General features: G+C 35.3%; 1 protein-coding gene across 9 annotated transcripts in view; it reads left to right on the plus strand.

The window, feature by feature from the left end:
* The window catches only part of ERBIN (erbb2 interacting protein), a 126,579-nt gene that overhangs the window by 67,683 nt on the left and 32,326 nt on the right, over positions 1-26,570 (plus strand). For all 9 annotated transcript variants that reach the window (XM_040262622.1, XM_040262624.1, XM_040262630.1 and 6 more), the window contains exons 7-15: positions 1,375-1,431; positions 5,567-5,630; positions 8,049-8,123; positions 10,337-10,481; positions 11,773-11,845; positions 12,149-12,278; positions 12,589-12,704; positions 14,176-14,245; positions 25,345-25,444. In XM_040262622.1, the coding sequence (XP_040118556.1) occupies positions 1,375-1,431; positions 5,567-5,630; positions 8,049-8,123; positions 10,337-10,481; positions 11,773-11,845; positions 12,149-12,278; positions 12,589-12,704; positions 14,176-14,245; positions 25,345-25,444 (830 nt within the window). The remainder of the gene's footprint in view (positions 1-1,374; positions 1,432-5,566; positions 5,631-8,048; positions 8,124-10,336; positions 10,482-11,772; positions 11,846-12,148; positions 12,279-12,588; positions 12,705-14,175; positions 14,246-25,344; positions 25,445-26,570) is intronic.

Consider the following 26,570-nt stretch of genomic DNA (forward strand, 5'->3'; position numbering starts at 1 on the left):
TTGGTGTTTGCCAGAAGTGGAGTGGTGGGTAGAGATGGGAAGAATGAGTGAAGGTAGTCAAATGATACAAACCTCCAGTTTATAAAATAAATCATGGGGATGTAATGTCATGGTGACTATAGTTAACCATACTATATTGTGTATTTGAAAGTTTCTTCAGAGAATAGATCTTAAAAGTCATCTCAAGAAGAAACTTTTTTTTTTTTTATATTTAAGTATAGTGACAGAGGTTAACTAGACTTGTTTTGGTAACCATTTCACAGTGTAGTTGACCCTAGAGCAATGCAGGGGGTTAGGGGTGCCGATCCTCCCAACACAGTAGAACTCTGCATATAATTTACAGTTGGCCCTCCATATCTATAGTTCCTTAGTATCCAGGGTTCCAAATCCAATAGATTCAACCAACCACAGACTGTGTGGTACCACAGTATTTACTATTGGGGAAAAAATCTGTATATGAGTGGATTCACACAATCAAAACCCGTTTTTCAAGGGTTAACCGAGGGTTAATTTTAGCTCAAGTGGTTACTCCATCTTCTGATGCCCATGTTCAATGATGTATATGCATATATCAAATAATTATGTTGTATACCTGAAACTAACAAAGTGTTGTTTGTTAATTGTACTTCAATAAAGAAAAAAGAATTTGGGGCATTGTTGTAGCCCAGTGAACTGTGGGACCCACATTATAATGCTTTATATTTTTCTATACATACACATATATATGGATCTATGTACACACATATATATACACACATACATTTCATGTACTTGTTAGATTTCTGTGTCTGGCATTTGGACCACTTTTTAAATTGAAATATATTTGGCATGTAACACTCTATAAGTTTAAAGTATACACCCTGCTGACTTGATATGTTGTATATGGTTGCCACTTGTAGCATTAGCAAGCACTTCAGGACCAGTTCTTCTGCTCATTTATCCTCTAAATTGGAACATGCATCACTGAAGTGCCAGGGGATTTCTCCCTTTCCATGTCCTGTTTTGTTTCTTTATTTTTCTCTCTCAGACCTCAACTCTAGACTTAAATTATTGTTCTCTAATCTACTAATGACTAATAATTTGGGGGAGGATTTCATTAAAATGCACAAAGTTTATTAGGATTGACATTAGGAGACAATTACTTTGTGCTTTGGATATGTTTAGAAATATTTACTGAAGCTTCTCCCCCATTAATTCTGGGGAGTAAAAATAGTCTTTTCTGTCTTTGTATTTTTGTGTAATTTTTAACACTAGATTCTACACATTGTAATTACACAATAAATATTGGTTGCTTTAAAACTTTAGAGAATGACATTAATTCATTAATTCTTCATCTTTGTCATAGATGCTTAATTTATTTTATTTGTTTTGCAGATTAACTAAACTCCAAATATTAGAACTTAGAGAAAACCAGTTGAAAATGTTGCCAAAGTAAGTAAAGGTGTTATCTTTTCCAAAATTTAGTTCAGCATTTTAAATTCTTAGAGAAATATTAATTTCTATTATCTAAAATATGAGTACAGATTATTTTAAAAGACTGACATTTGTGGTTATTGTATTTTAATTAGTGGTGTTCAGTATACATCTCTTGGACTTCCCTGGTGGCTCAGACGGTAAAGTATCTGTCTACAATGCGGGAGACCTGGGTTCGAGCCCTGGGTTGGGAAGATCCCCTGGAGAAGGAAATGGCAATCCACTCCAGTACTGTTGCCTGGAAAATCCCATGGACAGAGGAGCCTGGTACGCTACAGTCTTTGGGGTCGCAAAGAGTTGGACACGACTGAGCGACTTCACTTCACTTTACTTAATACATCTCTTAGTATTTATTAGTGATTTCATAGCTTTCTGGAACTCAGTCTTGTGTGACAAAAGTCAAAATAATAAGTATGTAAAGCTCACCTGAGTCCCAAATAAAGGTCCCCATTTCTATACTAGAGTTCTTTCTTAGTACTCCTTAAAGAGATCCATAAAGTCTTCTCTGTAAAGTCTGATTAACTCCAGTTCTCAGAACTTGTATGGTTTTAGTCAGTTTTAAATTAGAAATGGGATGGAAGGCCCCCTACTGGTAAGCTAACATCAGGAGGAGATGACAGTCCAAGAGCAAAAAATAAAATGAAAACAGATCTACAGACTCAAAATGCACTAGTCTACGTCCTTTGTTGAAGATATGTCTTAAAACATCCTGATTCACTACTGCGTTTTTGTAGTTTAGGCAAGTGGCAAACTACAGACTGGCTAAGTTTGGCCCAGTGCCTATTTTTTTCTAAATAAATTTCCTAAGAGGCCATTCATTCATTCACTCACATGTTGTTTATAGCTGCTTTTGCTCTACAGTGATAGAGTCATGTAGTTGTGACAGAGACTGTATGCAAAGCTTAAAATATCTGACCCTTACAGAAAACTTCCCAATCTCCTGTGGCAATTTATTTGTCAAGAGTTGTCACCTCTTGTTAGAAGCATCTCCCGCTTTCCAGGAGTTAGTTGTTCTGTGTACTCAACTTCTGTCGCATCTTATTTATATCAGTTATGATATTTACCACATTAGTCTAATTTTTAAAATACATTTTACTCTCTTCCTACTTGCTAGCATATTATCATGTGCACGTGTACTTGATCCTTCTTCTTCCCCACTCCAACCCATGAGTATAAATCTCTGAGGGCAAGAAACGTACATGGTTTTGATTCCCCAAAGACTGGAATGATTACAGTGTATATTGTTGGTTGTTAGTATAAATTAAAATGAGAATTATCTGTGTTAAAATTCAAAAAGGTTTGACTTTTTGGGGATTTGGTATTGGCATTGATGAATCCTTAGCTCAGAACTTGACTGTTAAGAGATTTGAATAATCTGGGTATAAATTGTTTACTGAAATAGCTAAGCTTACAGTTAATATGGTGTCTCTGATATCATAGGTAATTCATTTATTTTATCTCCTTATATTTTAATTTTAACCTCAAATTGGACTGTCATGTATTTGCAAATGTAACTCTTTATTGCTTTTTTAAAGACATGGTTACAATATTTGAGGCCTCACAAATTAAAAAGAGGCCATGGTTTTATGTGTCAGCAAAGTCTTGTGCTTTCAGCTTATGTGAGTAGATCTTTTTATGATCAAAGATTCAAACAGTGAAAAAGCTGTTTTAAATATATAGTTCAGTGAAATTTAATACCATGTTAATCCTGGAGGGCCCAGTACCGAAAAAACAAATGATGTGTATTTCCCCTCTGAGACAGGAGAAGAGAAGGTAAAAATGAGTTAAATACGAAGAAAGTTTAGAGATAAGCAGAAGGAAATTTGAGGGATGATTGCTTTTACTTTCTCCTTGAAGTAGGAAGCTGGATCTTAAATGAAGTAGGACCAAATATGCCCATGTCAGCTGCAGCAAGTTGAGATGGAGACACTTTTAAAATTTTACAATGTATTTCCTCTTTTTATTACATATCTCTGTCATTTATGTTTTCCTAAATCAGTTTTAAACCTTAGATTTTTAAGGATATTGTTTGTAATTGAGTTTTCCAGTGTAAAGGTTTTTATTCCCTTTAAAAAAAAATTACCCTTGTTGATATAAAGTGAATTGCTACATGTGAATTTTCTGTGTTATCATTATAGCAATATTGAATTAAGAAAAATAAGACCATATTTTCTTTTTTCAATCTTACTCCCTCTGCACAGCTCTCTTTACCTTTCTCACATATCAACCTAGTATAGTATTATGGACATAGAAATTAGTATCTAATCTTTTCTTGAGAAAGATCCTGGAAACACCTTTTCACTTTGTAATAAAGCAAATTGGAACTGAATTACAGGTTTTCTCGACAAAGACAGATATGAGTAAAGGAAGTCAAATTTTTATATCTCATAGAACCTGAAAATAGGCACTCAGAGAATCAAAGTTAAATAAAGCAACTTTGAGAAAAATTGGTACTGGGAGATGAATTAAATGAAAGGAGTGTTGATAAAATGGCATATTTAAAATGAAAGGGTTTGGGAATATTAGCTTTCTGTAATACTAGGTGAGTAACATAATAATTGGGCTTCCCAGGTGGCGCTAGTGGTAAAGAACCTGCCTGCCATGCAGGTAGACATAAGAGACCCAGGTTCGGTCCCTGGGCCAGGAAGATACCCTGAAGAAGGAAATGGCAACCCATTGCAATATTCTTGCCTGGAGAATCCCATGGACAGAGGAGCCTGGTGGGCCGCAGTCCATGGGGTCGCACAGAGTTGGACACGACTGAAGCAACTTAGCACGCATATGCGCAACATAATAAATTACTTTACAATTATTATGTTTTCTTTTTCACTAAAAAACCAGAGAGATTTAAGCTGATTTTATCTTACTATTACTAATTTGTTGAATGTCGAGAAGATAGAAATAAATGTGTTCTTATGCCATAATTTAAGGAGTCTGTTGGTTTTTAATGATGTTAATTTTCCAGTTAACACATTGATATATTGATATTATGATGATTATTTTTTGCCATATGCAAAAAAGAGTTAATATAGTTCCTAAGGAGTTTCCTAGTGTGGTCTTTTGGTTAGGATTCAGCACTTTTACTGCTGTGTCCAGGGTTCAGTCACTAGTTGGGGAATCTCCTGCAGGCCATGTGGGATGGTGTGCCCCCCAATTTTTTAAAAAATTTAATGTAGTTCTATCTGGCTACCTGGTAGCAATCTATCAAATAATAGGTTTTTCTAAAAATAATAATTTTACAGTATAAATATATTTGAATTAATTAACAGTTCAGTTTAAGAAGTACCTTTATTGAAGGAATATAAAATACAACTTAGTTTATTTCATCATGAAATCAGTTTGTACATTCAAGTTTCTGTAATGGCAGAGAACTGTTGGTATTGAGTTGAAAGTTTAAAAATGATATATTGTAGCTTTAATTTTAAATAAATATAGTCTTCTAATTATATTTTTGATTCATGTAAAACTTTGTTGTGAATTGTATTGAATTTAATTTGAAAGTGTGGAGAACAATGTAATATTTGCTGTTCTTGGAATTTTTAGTTAATTATCTTAAAGTTTTTTACAAATACACCATCAGTCTTGAAAAATGGTAGTAATTAATATGAAGCTACCTAACAATCTAATCATTAGTTGATTTATACTATCTGAGAAGTTATTCTGTGAAAAAAAACAAAAATGGAAAGTCAATTACTGGTATTCTGGTTCGTGTAATTACTGCAATTACTTCTTAAGAATATAAATAACCTGGGATTTCCCTGATGTGTTTTAAGACTCCACGCTTCCAATGCAGGGGGCGCAGGCTCCATCCCTGGTTGGGGAACTAAGATCCCACATACTGTGTGGCATGGCCAAAAAGTAAAATAAAAAAGAATAGAAATAACCCGGAGAGAAGCCAAAGTCAGAGAATAACTAATAACTTATTTCATTTTTATTTAGAAATTAAATGTGACTTGTTTCTTAGAAAATCATTTTTATTTTGTCAACATTTGAAAGCCTATATGTTATTAGGTAATACATAAGAATATTTTACAAGTTTCCTTGTAATTGTTATTTTTGTATACTTAATTCCTTATTACTCCATTGTGCATAGAACCATGAATAGACTGACCCAGCTGGAAAGACTGGACTTGGGAAGTAATGAGTTCACAGAAGTGGTAAGTTCTCACCAACCTTACTATCCATAAGTCATTCATTTGATCAAGAAAAAAATGTGAAAATTAAGGTATTTATTTCTTTGCATTTTTAAAGTATAAAATCAGATAAAGATACACACATATTTTGGAGAGACAAGATATAAAAGTTTTTGACAGGATAATTAAACAGATAGCAACATCTAATAGGAGTGAGGGTAAAAATGTAAAATTAATGAGAAGCCCATGGAAAAGGTAATTAATAGTTTTTGGCACAGAAAGTAGAAATTCTGAAAGATTATAAGGGAAAAGCTTTCATCAGACTAGAATGCATCAGGAAAAGAACTTGATAAAAATAACTTCATGGGAATATTGCTTAGGAATTTACTCAGTGGTAGCATACTTCTCCGGAGAAGGCAATGGCATCCCACTCCAGTACTCTTCCCTGGAAGATCCCATGGACAAAGGAGCCTGGTAGACTGCAGTCCATGGAGTCTCGAAGAGTCGGACACGACTGAGCGACTTCCCATTCCCTTTTCACTTTCCTGCATTGGAGAAGGAAATGGCAACCCACTCCAGCGTTCTTGCCTGGAGAATCCCAGGGACAGAGGAGCCTGGTGGGCTGCCGTCTATGGGGTCGCACAGAGTTGGACACGACTGAAGCGACTTCGCAGCAGCAGCAACAGCATGCTTCTCTATAAATTTTACTTAATAGCTAAAAGAAAAACATTGACTGAAACAGCTGTTATTTTCAAGTTGATAATGAGACCTCTGGATTGCGTTTTTGCTTTGTTTCCAAAGTAGTATGATGCTGAATCAAAAAGAAAAGAAGAATATAAGCAATTTGTTGTCTTCAGTCATTGCTTCAGGAGAACTCAGATAATAAGCTAGATTTTGTTTTTTGAAGAGAAGCTCGTTAACTTGAAAAATCATCATTAAAATTTTTACACTGTGTTTACAAGTTTGTTTTTTTTAATTGTTGCAAGTTTCAAGTGCTAGTCTCAAAAACAAGAGTTTCTCAACACTGTTGCTGCGTAACTGTCCTGTGGAAATTGTATTAGCTCACTAAATAGCTTTTCAGCTGAAGTCACTGGAGGAGCATGGTGGTTTTGGGTATCTATATTCTGTATTTTAATTGAAGCTGATATATGATGAATCTTACTGTGTTTTGTAGATGTTTTTACTCTTTTTAAAAAAATGCATATTCTGTGCTTCTTAAATTATCTGTTACATATTTCCTCAGTGTTTGTCTTTACATGTATTAATCTATTGCCATATTAAGTATTTTAAGTTTCTAAATTGCTGTTAATTTTATAAATCAGAGCAGAATTCAGAATCATTAAATTTTGGACCATTTCCTTCTTCAAGCATTACACATTTTTAAAAAAATTACTATTACAGTTTTAACAGATAATGCACAAAAAGGGCTTCTTAGGTGGCTCAGTGGTAAAGAATCTGCCAGTGCTGGAGATGCGAGTTCAATTCTTGGGGTGGGAACATCCCTTGGGGAAGGAAATGGCAACCCACTCCAGTATTCTTGCCTGGGAAATCCTGTGGACAGAGGAGCCTGGCAGGCTACAGTCCATAGGGTCGCAAAGAGTCGGATACAACTGAGCATACACACATGCAAGGCACAAAAAGAGATTTTTTTTAATCCAAGTTAAACCTAGAATTCTTACTTATATGTTAACAGTAAATCTGAGTGACATGCCTTGTATGTGTTACTCGTGTTATAGTGATGAGATATGATGACACCTCAATGCCATCATACTGTCAATGATTGGACACAGGTTTGTGGGTTACTGGAAGTATCTTTAAAGGATTCATTCAGAAGAGCCTCCAAGGGTGAATAACCCTAAGGGTAAATTTTGCCTGAATACCAGGTCCACTAAATCACTTTAATTTTTTGGTCCTCAACATTTTATTATAAACAGTATTCTACTATGTAATTACTAGAAGCTTAAAATAACACAATAGGTTTATCATATGATTATGCCTTGGTTTACTTACTTTTCCTTATGATTGGGTTTTTAAGATGTAGCTTGCCTTATTTCTTTTTTCCTCCCTCTTAGTCATCAGGGAATAGCTTTTCTTTAAGATTTCCTAAAAGTGTACATCTTTTTGTGGATAATGATTGAGAGTATACTTTTATTGTATTCTTGAAAGTAATGGATCTTATTAATTGTGTAAATACTTTAGCCTGTTACATAATCAAAAGCTTAATTTATGCTATTATGGAATGTCTTTAGTAATATTTGTGTAATAACTATTACACAGTGGAAAGACTTGAGTTTTGGCTCTGCTTTTTTTCCCCCCTTGTAATTTAAAAAAATGCCTTTAATACTGAAAGTTATTATTAGAAATACCCAGGGGAGCTTCTTTTGCCAAATAAATATATTCAAATAAATTAATGTATCTCCTCCTCCACTTCCATCTAAACAGCCTGAAGTACTTGAGCAGCTAAGTGGATTGAAAGAATTTTGGATGGATGGTAATAGACTGACTTTTATTCCAGGGGTATGTATATCAAATTTTAAAGACTTTGCTTATTGCTGTCTGTCCTTTGCATTTTTATGGATTATACATTTTAAGTACGTTTAATCAGTTTTAAATGATTATTCTTAATACTGTTCAGTTCAGTCGCTTAGTCACGTCTGACTCTTTGCGACCCCATGAATCGCAGCATGCCAGGTCTCCCTGTCTATCACCAACTCCCAGAGTTCACTCAGATTCATGTCCATCGAGTCAGTGATGCCATCCAGCCATCTCATCCTCTGTTGTCCCCTTCTTCTCCTGCCCCCAACCCCTCCCAGCATCAGAGTCTTTTCCAATGAGTCAATTCTTCGCATGAGGTGGCCAAAGTACTGGAGTGTCAGCTTTAGCATCATTCCTTCCAAAGAAATCCCAGGGTTGATCTCCTTCAAAATGGACTGGTTGGATCTCCTTGCAGTCCAAGGGACTTGTTAGATAGAAGCAAATTACATTTTTTTATTGTCATTACTTTTTTTTAAAAAACAATGTTGTGTTTTAGGTGTCCAGTAAAGTGAATCATGGACAGGGAGGCCTGGCGTGGTGCAATTCATGGGGTTGCAAAGAGTCGGACATGACTGAGCGACTGAACTGAACTGAAAGTGAATCAGTTATACATATTCATATACCACTCTGTTTTAGACTTATTTCCCACATAGATCTTTACAGAGTATTGAGTAGAGTTGCCTGTGCAATACAATAGGTCCTTGTTAGTTACATGTTTTATATATAGTAGTGTGTATATGTCAATCCAAATCTCCCGATTTATCCCTTGATCTCTTTCCCTCCGGTAACCATAAGTTTGTTCTACATTTGTAACTCTGTTTCTGTTTTGTAAATAGGCTCATTTGTACCATCTTTTTTTTTTTAGATTCCACATACTAGTGATATCGTATGATATATGTCTTTCTCTGTCTAACTTACTTCACTCGTTGTAACAGTATCTAGGTTCACCCATGTTGCTGCAAATGACATTAGTTCATTCTTTTTGATTGCTGAGTAATATTCCATTGTATATATATACAACATCTTTATCCATTGCTCTATCAATAGACATTTAGGTTGCTTCCATGTCTTGGCTATTGTAAAAGTGCAGTAAAGTTTGGGGTGCATGTATCTTTTTGAATTGTGGTTTTATCCAGATATATGCCCAGGAGTGGGATTGCTGGATCATTTTGTAGTTCTATATTTAGTTTTTTAAGGAACCTCTAACCTCCATAGTGTTCTCCAAAATGGTTGTACCAATTTACATTTCCATCAGCAGTGTATGAGGGCTCCCTTTTCTCCATGCCTTTTCTAGCATTTATTATTTATAGATTTTTTTTTTAATGATGGCCATTCTGACCTTATGTGAGGTGATACCTCATTGTAATTTTCATAATTAATGATGTCAAGTATCTTTTCATATGCCTTTTAACCATCTGTATGACTTCTTTGGAGAAATGTCTATTTAGATTTTCCATGCATTTTTCGATTGGGTTTGTCAATACATTCTTGATTAAAATTTTTATATTTCTATAATAAATTTTTGTAAAACAGTTGACTTGTGTACAACTCAGGGATTAGGGGCACCAACCCTTTACATAGTGAAAAAAATCTGTGTAATTTATAGTCAGCTTTCCCTATTTGAAATTCCTTCGTAACAAGGATTCCTTCTCAGGGTCTGATGTTCTGCATCCACAGATTGAACCAGCTACAGTGGAGTACTATAGCAGTTACTGTTGAAAACAATCTATGTGTAAATGGGTCTGTGAAGTTCTGTGTTGTTCAAGGGTCAACTTTAAGTTTCTTTCTAATGTCATGGAGTATGTCCTTCTCAGGGGTTGCAGTTGACTTTGTATCCTGTTTCATTTTGCCCAGGGAATTATTGAAATAGGCTATCTTCCATGTAGTTTCTTAGCAGTTGACATTGTGTTTATTCTCAGACCTAAAGCCATGTGAATTCCCATATGTGCTAACTCCCTTGCAAATGATGGCCAGCTAAATTCCCAAGGAAAATTATGTACTTGTCACTCTGCTAGGCTAAAATAGTAGTAGCTCTTAGCTTTTACTGACTATATCTAACTAATGGCATTAAAAATTATGAACCTCTCATATAAACATTTAATTATAAATTATAATTTGTCACTAAGTTTCTTATCTAAACTTTTCACAACTGCTATTGACAGAGTCCTTAGATTTCCTTTTTTTTAAACTTACAGTTTATTGGTAGTTTGAAACAGCTCACATACTTGGATATTTCTAAAAATAATATTGAGATGGTTGAAGAAGGAATTTCAGGATGTGAAAACCTTCAAGATCTCCTATTATCAAGCAATTCACTTCAACAACTGCCGGAGTCTATTGGTTTGTATTGATTTCTAATTCATGTGATTAAAATTTACTAGTATACAATCTGAGAAACTTATTGCCATTGCTTCATTCAAAGCTTCCATATTATCAAATTTTATTTATAAGATAATTTTACTGTATTCTGAAGTCACAGATCCTGTTTGAATTTTTCCTGTTGTGATCAGTGACTCAGTTTACTCTTTTGTTGGCATTACTGTTTTTCTTTAAGGAAATGTCATTTTTGTCACTGTAATAAAGTTTGAATCCTTTAAAAGATTAATTTACCCAAATTCACTTTAATTCTTGATCATGACCCTTACCTAGTAACTTTTTCCTATCTTAACTTCATTTTAGACTTAACAAGAAGACAGCTGTATGAGCAAAATCCTTTGAAAATTATACGGTTGACCCTTCAGCAATGACGGTGGTTAGGGGGCCAACCTGCAGTGGGAAAATCTCATATAATTTATAGATGTACTTTTGTATTCACATTTATTTCCTCCCTATCCATGGTTCTGCCTCTGTGTATTCAGCCAACTGTGGGTCATGTAGTACTGTAGTAGTAAATTGAAAAGTTCACATACATGTAAGTGGATCCATACACTTCAAACCTGTGTTGTTCAAGGGTCAACTGTATTTATGTAGTTACTTATCTGGTGGTGCATCAAGGGAATTGAATTATCAAAATCCAAAAACTTACATATTAGCATCTCCATGATGTTTGAATATAAAAATCAGAAATATTTTTACGTATTTTTCAATTGAATTACATAATTGTTATAGCTCAGGTTGTGTTTTGCAAATTCTACTGTAATTTTTCCAGTGCTTTTTATTTTAAATTAAACTCCATTTTTATTGTTTTAGTATTTAGTATACTTACAGTATGTAGAATAGCTTGTTATACTCTTAAGAAAAAACTACCTTTGGACTACCACATCTTTAATCCTTTGATACCATAAGTTTGTGCTGTGTATCTTCACTGTGATGTCACAGAATTGTTTCAAGGAGCATGGCTGCAACAGTGAGCAAAGGAGACAAAAAGTACATACTCTTATGAAGCATACATTTTAGTGAGGCCTAAATGGGTAAATATACACTAATGTTAAGAGGTAATATGTATGTGAAAATTGTAGATACAGGGTAAGGGCATGGAGAGATGGTAGGGTTGGGGTGGTGTCTCTATGAGATAGCTTGGCTTTTTTAAAAGTTCTTTATGATTCATGTCAAATGTAATATGTGCTCACTTGACTGTTGATGGACTTCTAATTCAAGATGAAAAATTGTATATTATTTCTTCCCTTAATAGGTTCATTGAAGAATGTAACAACTCTTAAAATAGATGAAAATCAGTTAATGTATCTACCAGACTCTATAGGAGGGTAAGATTTTTGTGTATTAAAGGAACTAGATTTTTCTTTCAGTTCAGCATCCTATATAATTTTTCAGATAATTGTTAGCATCAATAGGAGATTCTAAAAGCATTTAAATAAGCAATTGGCTGCAGGTTGGATTTATTTATAATCAAGATGGGCCAGTTTTTCTACAGGTGAACTGTAGCTTAGTAGAAATAGATTTTTTTGTAGGTTTGTTAAAGTCAAGTTCAAATGGTCATATGTTCTTGAGGTTTGGATTATATACAGGAAATTTTTTGTTAAAATATGTGTTTTCTTTTTGAATTAAAGGTTAGTATCAATAGAAGAACTGGATTGTAGCTTCAATGAACTTGAAGCTTTGCCTTCATCTATTGGGCAGCTTACTAATGTAAGAACCTTTGCTGCGGATCATAATTACTTACAACAGTTACCCCCAGAGGTATTGTATTTAAATTTTATTTTGAATTTTTATTTTTTCTAATTATTAATTTTAGGTGTCCAGTGTGGTTTTCTTTAGTTTCTTTCAGAGATAATTATGTAACTAAGTTATGTATTTTCTGGATAATAATTAGTTATATTGATTTGCTAATACTTTTATTCATATGTGAAAGTTAATAATTGAAAAGGAAAAAGATAATTACTTTTATACATGAGAAGAGTACTTTTATTACTTTTGAAAATGATACCTCAGTTACATTTATTAAGCAGTAGGCTAAAGTTTTAATCCATAATTCTCGTTTCTCTTTCAGATTGGAAGTTGGAAAAATATAACTGTGCTATTTCTCCATTCTAATAAACTTGAGACACTTCCAGAGGAAATGGGTGATATGCAAAAATTAAAAGTCATCAATTTGAGTGACAATAGGTTTGTAACAGTATAATTCATCATTTGGCTTATAGAAGACATCTATCTATTGGATGAAATTAAAGTTCCATTATATGTGATAGAAAATCTAATACATGTTTTTCTTTGCATATATAGTTTTGGGTTTTGTGTAGAATTTTTATTTGAAAGAATAATTTTACCTGATATTATCATACAGTGGTTGTTATGGTTTATTTTATGTTGACTTTTGCTGTATAGTCTTAATTATCTTCTTATGATAGCAATTTTTATTCCTAAAGTCAGATTTTTGCTCTAATACAGCTGTTGAATAAAGCAGCTTTTAATCTTACCTATTCCTTGTATTAATCTGGGCAGACATGTGATTAGACACCCACTCAAATAATTTGGACAACACAGCCAAGGTACAAAGCAAATAGATCACTAGGGATGCTAAATTGAAGCAATGTTTAAGTTAAGAACAAATGTCTATAGTTTTTTCTGGTGTAAAGAGACTAATAGTGATAAAAGAATATTTGTAGAGCATTTTTACATTTTGTTTTTGTTGTATCTTAAAAGTATTCAAAATAACCCTAATAATAAAACAGGTATTCCTGTTTTATGGAGGGAAGAAAATTAAGACTCAGATTTAAGGTGATTCACATTGCTTATAAAATAGAGCTTTTAGTGTAAACTCGGGTTTTCTGAGTAGGGTATTCAGACTGTTCACACCTTCCTCCTTTTAAATTGTTAATTATAGCTATGCAGTGTGGTTTCAAACTAAATCCCTTTTAAAATTAAATTCTTTCAGCTCATAGTTTATACCCTAAAACTAGAGCCCTAAGTTCCAATACCTTGAGTTTCAGAGATCTAAATTCCTTAGGTTCCTTTGAAATTAGGCATAGAAGAATAGATAAACATAAGATGGAAAGTTTAAGTAGTCATTTTGTTTTAAATAGGGTCCTCTTTCAAGTTGCATTGTACTAAATATCTCTTGTTACTTAATTTTCACTCATTATAATGTTAAAATAGTCTTGAGTATGAAAGTGCTGGCTCACAGTGAAATAAAAAGAGTGCAATATTTATAACATAACAAACTCTTATTAAGAGTGGTTCCTATAACAATTTGTTCTCTCTAAATGCAAATAAAACATCCAAAGCAATTTTATAAAACATTGTTTAATTTGTCCTTGCCTTTGCATTAAAGTATGGATAGTTGCTAGATTTTCCTAGGTAATTTTTTTGAGGTTATTAAATTATCCAATTTTCCCCCCAACCAAATTGATTCAATGGGAGATTTGTATTTTTAAAATTAATTCTTATAAAACTGGATAGTATTATGTCTTACGTCCTGTTCAAAGACCTATAATTGATTTTCTCCTGAATTAAATATTTTTCTCCTATTTTCATATGCAATAGCATAACATTATTTAAGAGACCATTAGATCCAGTTCTCATTTTAACATTTCTCATTTTTAAAGTTTAATTTTTGTTTGCATTTTTTTCCCCACAGATTAAAAAATTTGCCCTTTAGCTTTACAAAGCTACAGCAATTGACTGCTATGTGGCTCTCAGATAATCAGGTAGGCATTCTGATTTTATAAATTGATTATGCATTTGAATTTATTTAGGACTATTTAAGAGTAGTTCTAATCTGATACACATGTAAAAACATACAGATACAGATCATTTTTGTGAAATATGTGTAGATTCATGACGTCCTTTTTGGCCTGACCTCATAAATTTGTAAGAAGATAGATTAGGACAAAATCTTCCCTAAATTTTTAATGTTTAGACTCTCTGTGGTTTATATCTGTATACATTTGATAATTTATGTTTCTAATCAAACACTTTGACAAACTTTAGAGAGGTATTTCTAAGGAATTAAGAGTTGTTCCTTGAACTTTTCTTTGGCAGACATTTATTGAAAGCTTATAGTAGAACGTGAATGACTCTGGGAGCCGGAGTTATACTGATGAAGCAGATAGAATCTTCTTAGGTTCTCATTGAGTTTACATTCTCATGGGAGACACTCAAGATAAATTAATAACTAAGTAATAATGTTTCAGAACTACAGAGAAAGCGTTTGCTAGGCGTTGGAACAGTAGCAGGGTTGGAGTAAATATACTATTTTAAATTGAGTGATTTAGGAAATACCTGTCTGAAGAAGGGAACAGTAGAGCAGTTTCTCAAATGAAATTAAGAGTGAGCCATGATGTGAGTTGAGTGAGGGGTGCATTTAAAGAATACGAAGGATAAAGATCCCAATATTGGAATGAGCTCAGTGTGACTGAGGAACAGATGAAAGCCCAGAGGACTGGAATGTAGTAAGCAAGGGAGAAAATGTATACAATTAGATCAGGAGAGGAAAACTGGGACTAGATCACCTGGGACCTTGTAGGCCATGCTAATCCCTTGGGGTTTTACTCTGAGGTAGAAAGAAAGCTGTTGAAGTATTTCATTCCAGGAAATAATGAGATATGGTTTACATTTTTAAAAGATCATTCTGGCTGCTTTGTGAAGAATGGACTGTGGATGCTGAGGGTGAGGGTGGGATATTCTGTACTGGAAGCAAAAGTTAAGTAAGAAAGCTGTTGCAGTTAGTTTAGAAGGACATGTTGCTGGATTTTACCTAAGACGATAAGAGTGGAGATTGTGAGGAGAGCTTCGATTTGGGATGCATTTTTAAGAAAGCTATTACAAGAGGGACTTACTAATGAACTAAATGTGGAAATTCAGAGAAAGAACTGAAACAAGTATGACTTTTAGGTTTTTAACCTAAGGAAGTACAGTATTGGAGTTGCCATTTTCTGAGATAGGAAAGATGGGAGAGGAGTAAGTTTAGGGATAAACTTAATAGTTTGATTTTATGAATGTCAAGTCATTAGTTGAGTATCTATAATTGCAACTGAGGTATTGGCTGGAGATAAAATTTGGGAGTCAGCATTGTGCAAAGGGAATTTTATACTGTGGAAGTACATTTAATTAGTAGAGAGAAAAGAGAAGAATGTCAAACATTGAACTCAGAAAGGGATCCCAGAAAGAAAATAAAAAGCAACAGCCAACAAGAGAATGTTATCTAGAGAGACATAGGAAGAAAGTGCTTCAGGAAAGATCAACTAAGTCAGATGTTGATGAATTAGGTATATGAGGACTGCTAATTGGGCATTGGGTTTATTAAGATAAAAGTAATTACTGATGTTGAAGAGTAATAGTTTTAGTGGAATGGTGGGGGTTAAAGTTTGATTTAAGTGTATTATAGTGCATGGAAAGAAAGAAGGCTGGGGCAATGAACATATCTTAGTAGCCTAGCTAAATTTCATTGTGTAGACTGTTGTTAAGCTTGTTTTAATGGATGAGAAATCTCTTCTATAATGTCACCATAGTAATGGATTATAGGTCCTGAACAAAAAGAAAAGAATAAGGACTATCTCATCTGTAATTATGAGGAATCCATTTTTTCTGTATCTATTCTCAAGTATTTCTTACTAGTAAATGTTTTTAAACAAAATATAAAATTTACTGATCCCTTTAATAAGTTAATGCTTAGTATTTGAGCAGTACTTTATGATTTATCTAAAGCTGTGTTTACCCATGGAAAACACAAGGCTTAGATACACAAGTTTCATATGATAGTCCTAAATTCCATCATCAAATTTGCTTGGGAGACATGTTATATCCCTCTTTTGGATTATGTTAGCAACCCTGATGTGTTCTGATAATAAAGAAACCCTCTTGTTTCAGAATTCTCTAAACTTCTTAACTAAGAAACCCTTTCCCCCTAACTCTTAATAATATCTTGAAAACCTTAAGTTGATCAGTTCAGTTCAGTCGCTCAGTCGTGTCCAACTCTTTGCGACCCCATGAATTGCAGCACGCCAGGCCTCCCTGTTCATCACCATCTCCCGGAGTTCACTCAGACTCACGTCCATCGAGTCAGTGATGCCATCCAGCCATCTCATCCTCTGTCGTCCCCTTCTCCTCCTGCCCCCAATCCCTCCCAGCATCAGAGTCTTTTCCAATGAGTCAACTCTTCGCATGAGGTGGCCAAAGTACTAGAGTGTCAGCTTTAGCATCATTCCTTCCAAAGAAATCCCAGGGTTGATCTCCTTCAGAATGGACTGGTTGAATCTCCTTGCAGTCCAAGGGACTCTCGAGAGTCTTCTCCAACACCACAGTTCAGACGCATCAATTCTTGGGCGCTCAGCCTTCTTCACAGTCCAACTCTCACATCCATACATGACCACAGGAAAAACCATAGCCTTGACTAGACAGACCTTAGTCGGCAAAGTAATGTCTCTGCTTTTGAATATACTATCTAGCTTGGTCATAACTATTCTCCCAAGGAGTAAGCATCTTTTAATTTCATGGTTGCAGTCACCATCTGCAGTGATTTTGGAGCCCCCCAAAATAAAGTCTGACACTGTTTCCACTGTTTCCCCATCTATTTCCCATGAAGTGATGGGACCGGATGCCATGATCTTCATTTTCTGAATGTTGAGCTTTAAACCAACTTTTTCGCTCTCCTCTTTCACTTTCATCAAGAGGCTTTTTAGCTCCTCTTCACTTTCTGCCATAAGGGTGGTGTCATCTGCATATCTGAGGTTATTGATAGTTCTCCCAGCAATCTTGATTCCAGCTTGTGTTTCTTCCAGTCCAGGGTTTCTCATGATGTACTCTGCATATAAGTTAAATAAGCAGGGTGACAATATACAGCCTTGACGTACTCCTTTTCCTATTTGGAACCAGTCTGTTGTTCCATGTCCAGTTCTAACTGTTGCTTCCTGACCTGCATACAGATTTCTCAAGAGGCAGGTTAGGTGGTCTGGTATTCCCATCTCTTTCAGAATTTTCCACAGTTTATTGTGATCCACACAGTCAAAGGCTTTGGCATAGTCAATAAAGCAGAAATAGATGTTTTTCTGGAACTCTCTTGCTTTCTCCATGATCCAGCGGATGTTGGCAATTTGATGTCTGGTTCCTCTGCCTTTTCTAGGTCCAGCTTGAACATCTGGAAGTTCACAGTTCATATACTGTTGAAGCCTGGCTTGGAGAATTTTGAGCATTACTTTGCTAGTGTGTGAGATGAGTGCAATTGTGCGGTAGTTTGAGCATTCTTTTACATTTCCTTTCTTTGGAATTGGAATGAAAACTGACCTTTTCCAGTCCTGTGGCCACTGCTGAGTTTTCCAAATTTGCTGGCATATTGAGTGCAGCACTTTCACAGCATCATCTTTCAGGATTTGAAATAGCTCAACTGAAATTCCATCACCTCCACTGGCTTTGTTCGTAGTGATGCTTTCTAAGGCCCACTTGACTTCACATTCCAAGATGTCTGGCTCTAGATTAGTGATCACATCATCGTGATTATCTGGGTTGTGAAGATCTTTTTTGTATAGTTCTTCCGTGTATTCTTGCCACCTCTTCTTTATATCTTCTGCTTCTGTTAGGTCCAGACCATTTCTGTCCTTTATCGAGCCCATCTTTGCATGAAATGTTCCCTTGGTATCTTTAATTTTCTTGAAGAGATATCTAGTCTTTCCCATTCTGTTCTTTTTATTTCTTTACATTGATCGCTGAAGAAGGCTTTCTTATCTCCTCTTGCTATTCTCTGGAACTCTGCATTCAGATGCTTATATCTTTCCTTTTCTCCTTTGCTTTTCGCCTCACATTTACGAATCAGTCTGTATATCTATTTGTTCTATGAATGAGAGAAAGAAGTATTAAAATGGTGATACTTTTGTTTTCATTAGAACTTGAACACAAGTGATTACTACATCTATTAAATGTGTCAGTTCATGTATATGTGTCAGTTCATGTATATATACCTGTGTGTGTGTATATATATGTATATCTCTCTTACTTGAATATTTACAGTTTAAGTCTGATATGAAGTTAAGCTGCTGGATTCACAAAACGTTTAAACATCTGCTGGGCTCTGGCTCAAGTACCTATTACAGCAATATGAGTGAGACATGGCTCTTGGTCTTGAGGACTCTGAACTATTGGTATGTTAGAACTGCTGTGGATAAATCTGTGCCAGAAAATTATGCCAGATGACTTATTAAGGTGAAATTAATAGCCTAGTGTCTGTACAGTGTTTGCTCATTCACCTCTTCTTGCACTTCATTTGTAAATTACTTTAAAAATTATGATGATATGGGGCTTTGTTTTCCCTAGTGTAGAAAAGTAATAAATAGTAAAACATATGTGATGTGGCTATAAAACCTCCCTTACAGTATGAGGTACTCATTTCCATATAAAAGGATGAAGTGTAGGGGAGAAAAATATGTGAAAGTAATTTGATTATAAATTATGAAAATAAATTGCTTCTGGATGTTTCACTGACCGTGAAGAAAATAAACCTATAGGCAGTACCTGCAGTAACATAATCTTTCATAAGTCTCTAGAAGGTCCAAGCAGAACAGTTGGTCATTCATCCCTCATTCATTTTGTCATTCTTATTCAGGAACCATTTATTGAACAACTACTCTATGCCAGGCAAACTAAGATGGGCCAAATACAGATATTAGGAAAGTTGTTTTAACACAGTATGGTAAAAAACTTGATAGGCTTCAGGATCAGAGAAGGGGCACATCACTTGGGGCTATAAAGGCCAGTTTCCCGGAGGAGGAAATGCCTGCTGTGCCTAAAAGAGGAATAACTCTTCTCAAAAGAGTAACAATATTAAACGACGAAAGAGGAAGAGTGTTCTGCTTAGAAGGGATATCAGCAGCGTAAGCACTTATTAGTAAAGCAGTGTAATCAGTGTCTGTACAAGTGGTTTTATGACTAGAGCATAACCTGTAAGGTGGAAGAGTTGGACATGAGGCCCCAGAGGTAGACACAGACCAGGTCATGGAGGATCTTATATGCCATACAAAGGGACTTGCATTATATATCAAGGATGACAAACAGATTTTTTAAATTTTACATGTCAACTTTGATAAATTATAATTTTTAAAAGGATTCTAAAGCCATATTTAGGCTCAGAGGAAAATTGTTGTGCTTAGGTTCAGTGTGATTTATCAGCTTTACTAGGACACTTGATAGTGAAAGCATCCTCTATGATAATTGTCAGAATGAATAGTAAATGTAAAAATAGGAATGTCCCAGGCAAATTGAATGTTTGATCATTATAGTCATAATCAATTATTCACGTATATAATCGGTTTAAGAGAAGTGATCCTGGGATACTTGCCAGCACTACTGTAGGAGATAAGGAACCTATATAACACACAGGCAGGCAAGTGGTATGGTCAGATGGACCTATTAGAAAGGCTTTGGGGTCTGCATTATGGAAGATGGATTTAGCAGGGCTGATGCCAATGGGAAGGCCTACTGAAGGCCATTGCCATACTCAGGTCAACAGAAAATGTTGGCTGAAATAAAGCGGTGATGACAGAGCCAGTGAAAAGACTGTATTTAGGACATAACTTTAAACATCACATCAATAGAATGCGTGGAAAATGCATGTATGTGAGAAGAAAAGGAGTAAAGGAAAAGATCAGCCTCAGAGGTGTACCCTGAGTGACTAGGTGGATATTGATTCCATAACGGAGAACCACAAGAGAAGGAAATATGTTTATATAAAGGTATTAAGTTCTAGTTAGGTTTATTGGGTTTGAAGTACCTTTGGTATATTGAATTGACACTCGGAGAACAATTCGAGTGACCTTGAACCACTACCATGACCACCACCTGCCACCTTGTTTTAAACTAAGGTTTCTGTGCTCTTGATTTCTCCATTCTTTTAATTTTTAACCTCCAAGGATTTCTTAAAATTGCTCTTGAAGACCTAATTTCTTTTTTCACAGTACTGCTATATATTTATTCCTTTTACTTGTAAGATTCATAGAAGACTTGTAGCGTGAGAAGAGATATCAGCCCATCATCTTAATCACTTTTTCTTGGGAGTAGTTTCATAGCTTTTTATTATTTTCTCAAAGGGGATTATTGTCAGATTATTTTTTTAATGTTGCTGCTGCTGCTAAGTCTCTTCAGTCGTGTCCGACTCCTTGCGACCCCATAGATGGCAGTCCACCAGGCTCCTCTGTCCCTGGGATTCTCCAGGCAAGAATATTGGAGTGGGTTGCCATTTCCTTCTCTTTTTAATGTTAGAGATGGGTTAATCCTGTGGAATACTAACATTTAAGTGACAAACAAGTTACTAGGCTTCAAAGGAGTGGCTATAGAGGTAGAAGGAGAACTATATGACAGTGTTTTTTAAGATAAGGATGAAACAGCTGTCCTGAAGAAAGGAGTTGCAACAGGATAAATGCTAATGAGAGGTTAGTTCAAATGAAGTCTGAAAAACATCAGTTGTATTTTGGCAAGTCACCTACCTTGCCAGCTTACCTTGGCTATAGCTAATGCAGTTTTAGAAATATATGTCAAATACCAGATTGAAGTAGTTTAAGGAATAAATAAATGACTGAATGAAAACCTGTGGTTATTGATTAGTCTTTTAAGAAGGTTGGATAAGAAAGAAAAGGAATAGAGCAGAAAGAAATTGGTAACTAGGGGCAAGGTAAGAGAGCATGTTTATAAGTTGTTGGAAAGAGGCTCTATGGAGATTGGGATTAAGGATATTAGAGAATGATGGATAACTGGAGTGGAAGCTGATGGAATCAAAAGCTCTGGCAAGTATTCTTACATTCTTGAAGGGATCTTGGGTGTGAAGTTTGTGAGAGGAAGGGCTAAAAATGTACATGGTAAAATTCTTAGAACATAACATTTTCCAAACTCTTAGCAGTTCTTGAATCCTATTTTTATTAAAAATTTTTTTCAAAGATACTGTCTTCTTCAAAATTCAATTTAGGAAGTTTGGAAGAATTTTCAAGCAGCATTGGGAGTCTGTTGAAGTTTTTACCACAACCTTGTTGTTAATACGAATTTGCTCAACCATGTGATATAGAGAAAGCATGCAATTGGAATAATTCTGGGTTGTACTTTGTCAACTCAGGTGCAAGAGAAGGCCAATGCAACAAGGAGGTCTTGGTAATTGGCAGGAAATTGGTTATAAAGAGATAAGGTGAGGTATGAAAAGAGAAGCGAAGACAGGAAAGAATGAGAGTGATAAAGTTGAAAGTTGAAGAGAGTGACAGTCTTGGTGGGATTGATGAGCAAGTATGTAGGAGCAGTGAAGTGAGGAGTTTGCATGAAGTCTATGTTACATGCTCTGCTGGTTGTCTTTTGACTGAGCACTCTCTTAGTTTCCTGTTTAGGAATTTTTTTCTGCCAGTATCTTTTATGTTGAAGCCCCTCCTGGTGCTCTAGGCTCTGCTTTAGTTATTTTCTCTATACCAGTTACTGACTCTCTGTTAGTAGTGTTAGTGGCTCTGTCGTGTTCGACTCTGTGATCCCACGGATGGCAGCCCACCAGGCTCCTCTGTCCATGGGATTCTCCAGGCAAGAACACCGGAGAAGGTAGCCATTCCCTTCTCCAAAGGATCTTCCCAGCCCAGGGATCAAACCCAGGTCTCCTGCATTGCAGGCAGATTCTTTACCATCTGAGCTACAGATAACCAGTTACTGACTATATCATCATTATTCTTAATAATTGTCTTCAGCCCAGTTCTCTTTCCTTAACTTCACACTCACTGTCTGCTTAACACTGTGCCTTAGATGTCTCAAATTCAACCAACCTAAAGCTGAACATTTCATCTTCTGCTTCATATCTTTTTCTTTTCCAGGGTTCCCTAGGTCAGTAAAAAGTACTTGCTGGAGACCGAGATCTGAGAATGTAATTCTTAACTACTGATTCTCCCTATACTTCAGTGCAGTGAATCACCAAACTCTGTCTAGGCTTAACCATTAACTTTTAATATATCAGATGTTTCTGTGCTTTGCTTTATCCCTGCTCCTCCTTCCCTTAAATAGAGTCCACCATCATCTTCCAGTTAGACCTGCACTGTCCAAAACAGTAGTCATTGTGACTAGTCCAAATTGAGATGTGGTATCAGTATAAAATACACACTAAATTTTCTACACTTAGTATGAACAAAGAGTATAAAATCAATCAAGAATTTTTATTATTGATTACATATTAAAATGACAGTATTTTGAAGAAGTTTAGATTAAAGACATTGTCAAAATTAATTTAATCTCTTTTTAGAAACATGTGGCTACCAGAAAATTGTAAATTATCTATGGTTCTCATTTTTTATCTCATATTATATTTCTGTTGGATAGTGTTGACTTAAGATCATTGAGATAGCTTCCTGAGAGGTCTCTTCCTCCAGTGTAGCCACAACCCCTAATCTTCTATCACCCTAATTCATTCAGAACTGAGCCTTTCCCCTTGTTATTGTCTAGTTTTATCTCCTCCCCTCACATCTTCATTCTCATTTCCCCAAATGAGTTCTGTGCTCTTGGAGCATTCTTCTTCCCTCTTCTTACCTGTTAATGGCTGTTCATCCTCATCTAGGAGGGCTTTCTTTCAGGAATGCTTTCCTCATCGCTCACGATTTTGGTAAGCAAATACCTCCTTCTTTGTGTTTTTTTAGCACCCTGTACCCTCTCTACCTAGTTCTTACATTGTATTGTAATTTATTTTGTTGTTGCTGTCCCTCCTCTTGTGTATTGTAAGCTCTATAGAATCAGTAAAGATGGTTTGCTCAGCACTCTATACCTAGTGCCTATCATAGTGTTTTGCATATAGGAGGCACTTAGAAAAGACTTGTTGAACAAGTAATTTTAGGTTTCAGAAAAGGAACATTTAAGAGGCTATATTAGAGAAATTATGACAAAGAAGTAGAATGAGTATCCAAAATGAAATAGATCATTGGAGTTAAGTATTTAGGGAATGGAGAGTTAAGTATTTAGGGAATAAATAGTTCTCAATCTCTTTCTGTCTGCTCTCAATAAAAGATGATTCGTTTTCTTATAGTGCCTTTACTGAAATATAAATCACGTACTGTACAGCTCACCTAAAGTGCATAATCCTGAGGGTTTAATATATTCATAGAATTGGACAACCGTTGCCACAGTTAATTTTGAACTTTTTTAGGAGTGTGATTAGTTTTTTAGAAGCCTCTCAGATAATTTTTTAATGTAAATTTTACCTTTAAAAATTTATTTATTTATTTAGTCACATCACATAACATGTGATGTTCCCCAACCAAGGATTAAACCCAAACCCTGACCAATGGATTGCTGGAAAATTCCCCCTCCCAGATAATTTTTTTTAACTTTGTCTTTTATGTAACTACCTGTGTAGTTAAATTTAGTTGTGTTCTTTTTTTTTTTTTTTTTCCCCCATGCCACACAGCTTGAATGATCTCAGTTCTCAACCTGGGATTGAACCATAGCAGTGAAAGCCCAACATCCTAACTACATGGCCACCAGGGAAGTCCTTCCCAGATAATTTTGATATGTCTACCTAAGTAAACTTCTTTGCTTCTTCCAACCCACTCCTCATCTACTGAGAAATCACTGGGCTAACAATATGGCTGTCATTTTTATATGTATAGAATTACCCATTACTATTGAAGGATTTGGCATAAAAGAGTCAGAAGTAGTTGGATACTACTAGAAGGTCATTGAGAGACATATTAGGAAAGGAGCTTGAGTGAAGCAGGTCTTAATCTTTCTCAAAAGAAGGGGTGTTTATACTTGAAAGAGGAGTAATGATCTTGTACCATTTGTAAACTATCTCCACCTATTGAACTAGGATTTATGCAGTGTGGGAGAAGAAGCAACTTGTATCTAAAAAGGCTTCAGGGCAGTGCTGTCTTTGGGAAGGGAGTACGTCTACCATTGCTATTATCTGAGGAGGCCAAGAAAGTTCTTGCTGATGATGTTTGAGACACAGGGCAGTATCTTTACTGTGGAACAAGGACAGGGGCACAGAGGAAATGTCTGAATGGGAGTAAGATTATAGGATGACATTAGCTAGCGGCACAGTTTCCACAAGAGTAAGTCCAAAGACTTAATTGATGGAGTGGCAGGTTGAGGGGAGAATTGGATTGTTCCTGCTTGTCTGGAGTTAGCCAAGGCTTAGATTGGTAGAATGTTAGGTCAATAGGCTGGCAAAAGTATTAGTTATTTTAAGAAGTAAATTGAGAATACTTAATAACTAGTTAGGGAAAAAGTCTTAAGGAAAAATGAGATCTGAAATAATTGGAGTTTCCAGCTCTGCCAGTGAGTAACTTGGTGTTGCATTAATGGAGAAAGGAGACACAGGGGATACTAGAGAAGAGAAAAGATTACAGCCTACTGTTTGTACTCTGTTTTCAGCTAAAATAAACCTGCAAATAACTAGACTAAACCTCTTAACTCGTTTCTGCAAAAGCATCTTCTCAAAGGGGAATGCTAGTAGGGGCAAAATAACATAAAATGAAGAGGCTTAGTCTTTGGTGTTATTAAAATCACTGTAATAAGTAATTATTGGACTGTGGATATATGTAACGTACTTAATATATGAGAACTTTTAAAACTATTGATAGTGATAATTGCAATACAGTATGAGTTTGCTTTGTATTAAAAGCTAAATTTTATTTTTTAGTTTTGTACAAGGTTTCAAATCAATGTTTAAAGTTGTATTATGTATATTAAAATTTTTGGTAACCTACACATTAATACTTAATAGAAAAAATGGTGAGTACTTACTCAGAAGTATTTCTCAATATGTATTTGCTATAGGATTATTGAAAATTAAATATTTATTTTCTTTCCCTAGTCCAAACCCCTGATACCTCTTCAAAAAGAGACTGATTCAGAGACCCAGAAAATGGTGCTTACTAACTACATGTTCCCTCAGCAGCCAAGAACTGAGGATGGTAGGAATTTAAGAATCTCTTTTCTTTTAAAAAAAACTAATATCTTTAAAAAAAAAACTAATAACTGATAAAGTAGAACAGAGATGTGAATTGAATTTTAAGTCTCAGAGAGTTTTACTAGCTTGAAGAAAATTTAGAGAATTGGTTAATGAAGCTCTCTGAAAACAGGAAAATAAGGCAGCATCTCAGAGTTACATATAGTTGAATTTAGAGGTATGTCTATACCATATTTCCTTGAGTGATTCCTTTGATTTTGTTAGATGCATTTCAGTGTGGGGAGACTTCAACAGAAAAGTATAAGTTTATAATATTCTGAGTCCTTGTAGAGTTCATATGTAAAGTGTTTCACTATGGGTATTATGAGAGCACTATAACTAGTATACTCACAGTACTGAATCAGAAACTACATTTTGTATGGTCAGGCAGCTGAATTTCTTTTTAACTGAAAGAGAAGCATTTTCCTTTATCACAGTGTCTGAGAAATAAATGAGTCAGAAAACGTAATGTGCTTAAGGTGGAATTTTTCATACTTTGAGAGTAGACACTTCACATTTAATTCATTCTCTTTTTATTACCACACATGTGCCAGGCATTGTGTTAGATCTAAGTATTTAAGATCTTTGCCCCACCCCTGGCTGCTTCTTGAGGCATGTGGGGTGTTTGTTCCCCAAACAGGTATTGAACCCATGTCCCGTGCATTGCAAGCAGAGTGTCTTTTAAGGACTGGGTCGCCAGGGAAGTCCCAGATCTAAGTCTTTAAATCTTTAATACTTACTTTCAAGAAGCTCATGATGTGAAAGGGGGATAATGATGGATAAATTTGAAAGAGAAGGTGTGGTATCTTGAGCTTAGTTAGAGGAATCAGTCTTCAACAGGAAAGAGGGAAAGAATGGATCCATATAACAATAAATTTATGACTAACAGGATATTGAGGAGCAGTATCGGTCTGAGGGTTTTTTTATTATATTTACTTTCTCAGTGATGTCAAAGAGAAAATTGCCTGTAAAGGTTGAGGGGAGGGCATTTGAGGTAAGTGGTGGTGATTTTGTGTGGGAGAGCAGGCTGACTTGGAATGAATTCCTGAGCAGTGTTGATAGAACAAAGAGTAAGGAATACCATAAATTTG

Source organism: Oryx dammah, unplaced genomic scaffold, assembly GCF_014754425.2.
Source record: "Oryx dammah isolate SB20612 unplaced genomic scaffold, SCBI_Odam_1.1 HiC_scaffold_20, whole genome shotgun sequence".
Lineage (NCBI taxonomy): Eukaryota > Metazoa > Chordata > Mammalia > Artiodactyla > Bovidae > Oryx > Oryx dammah.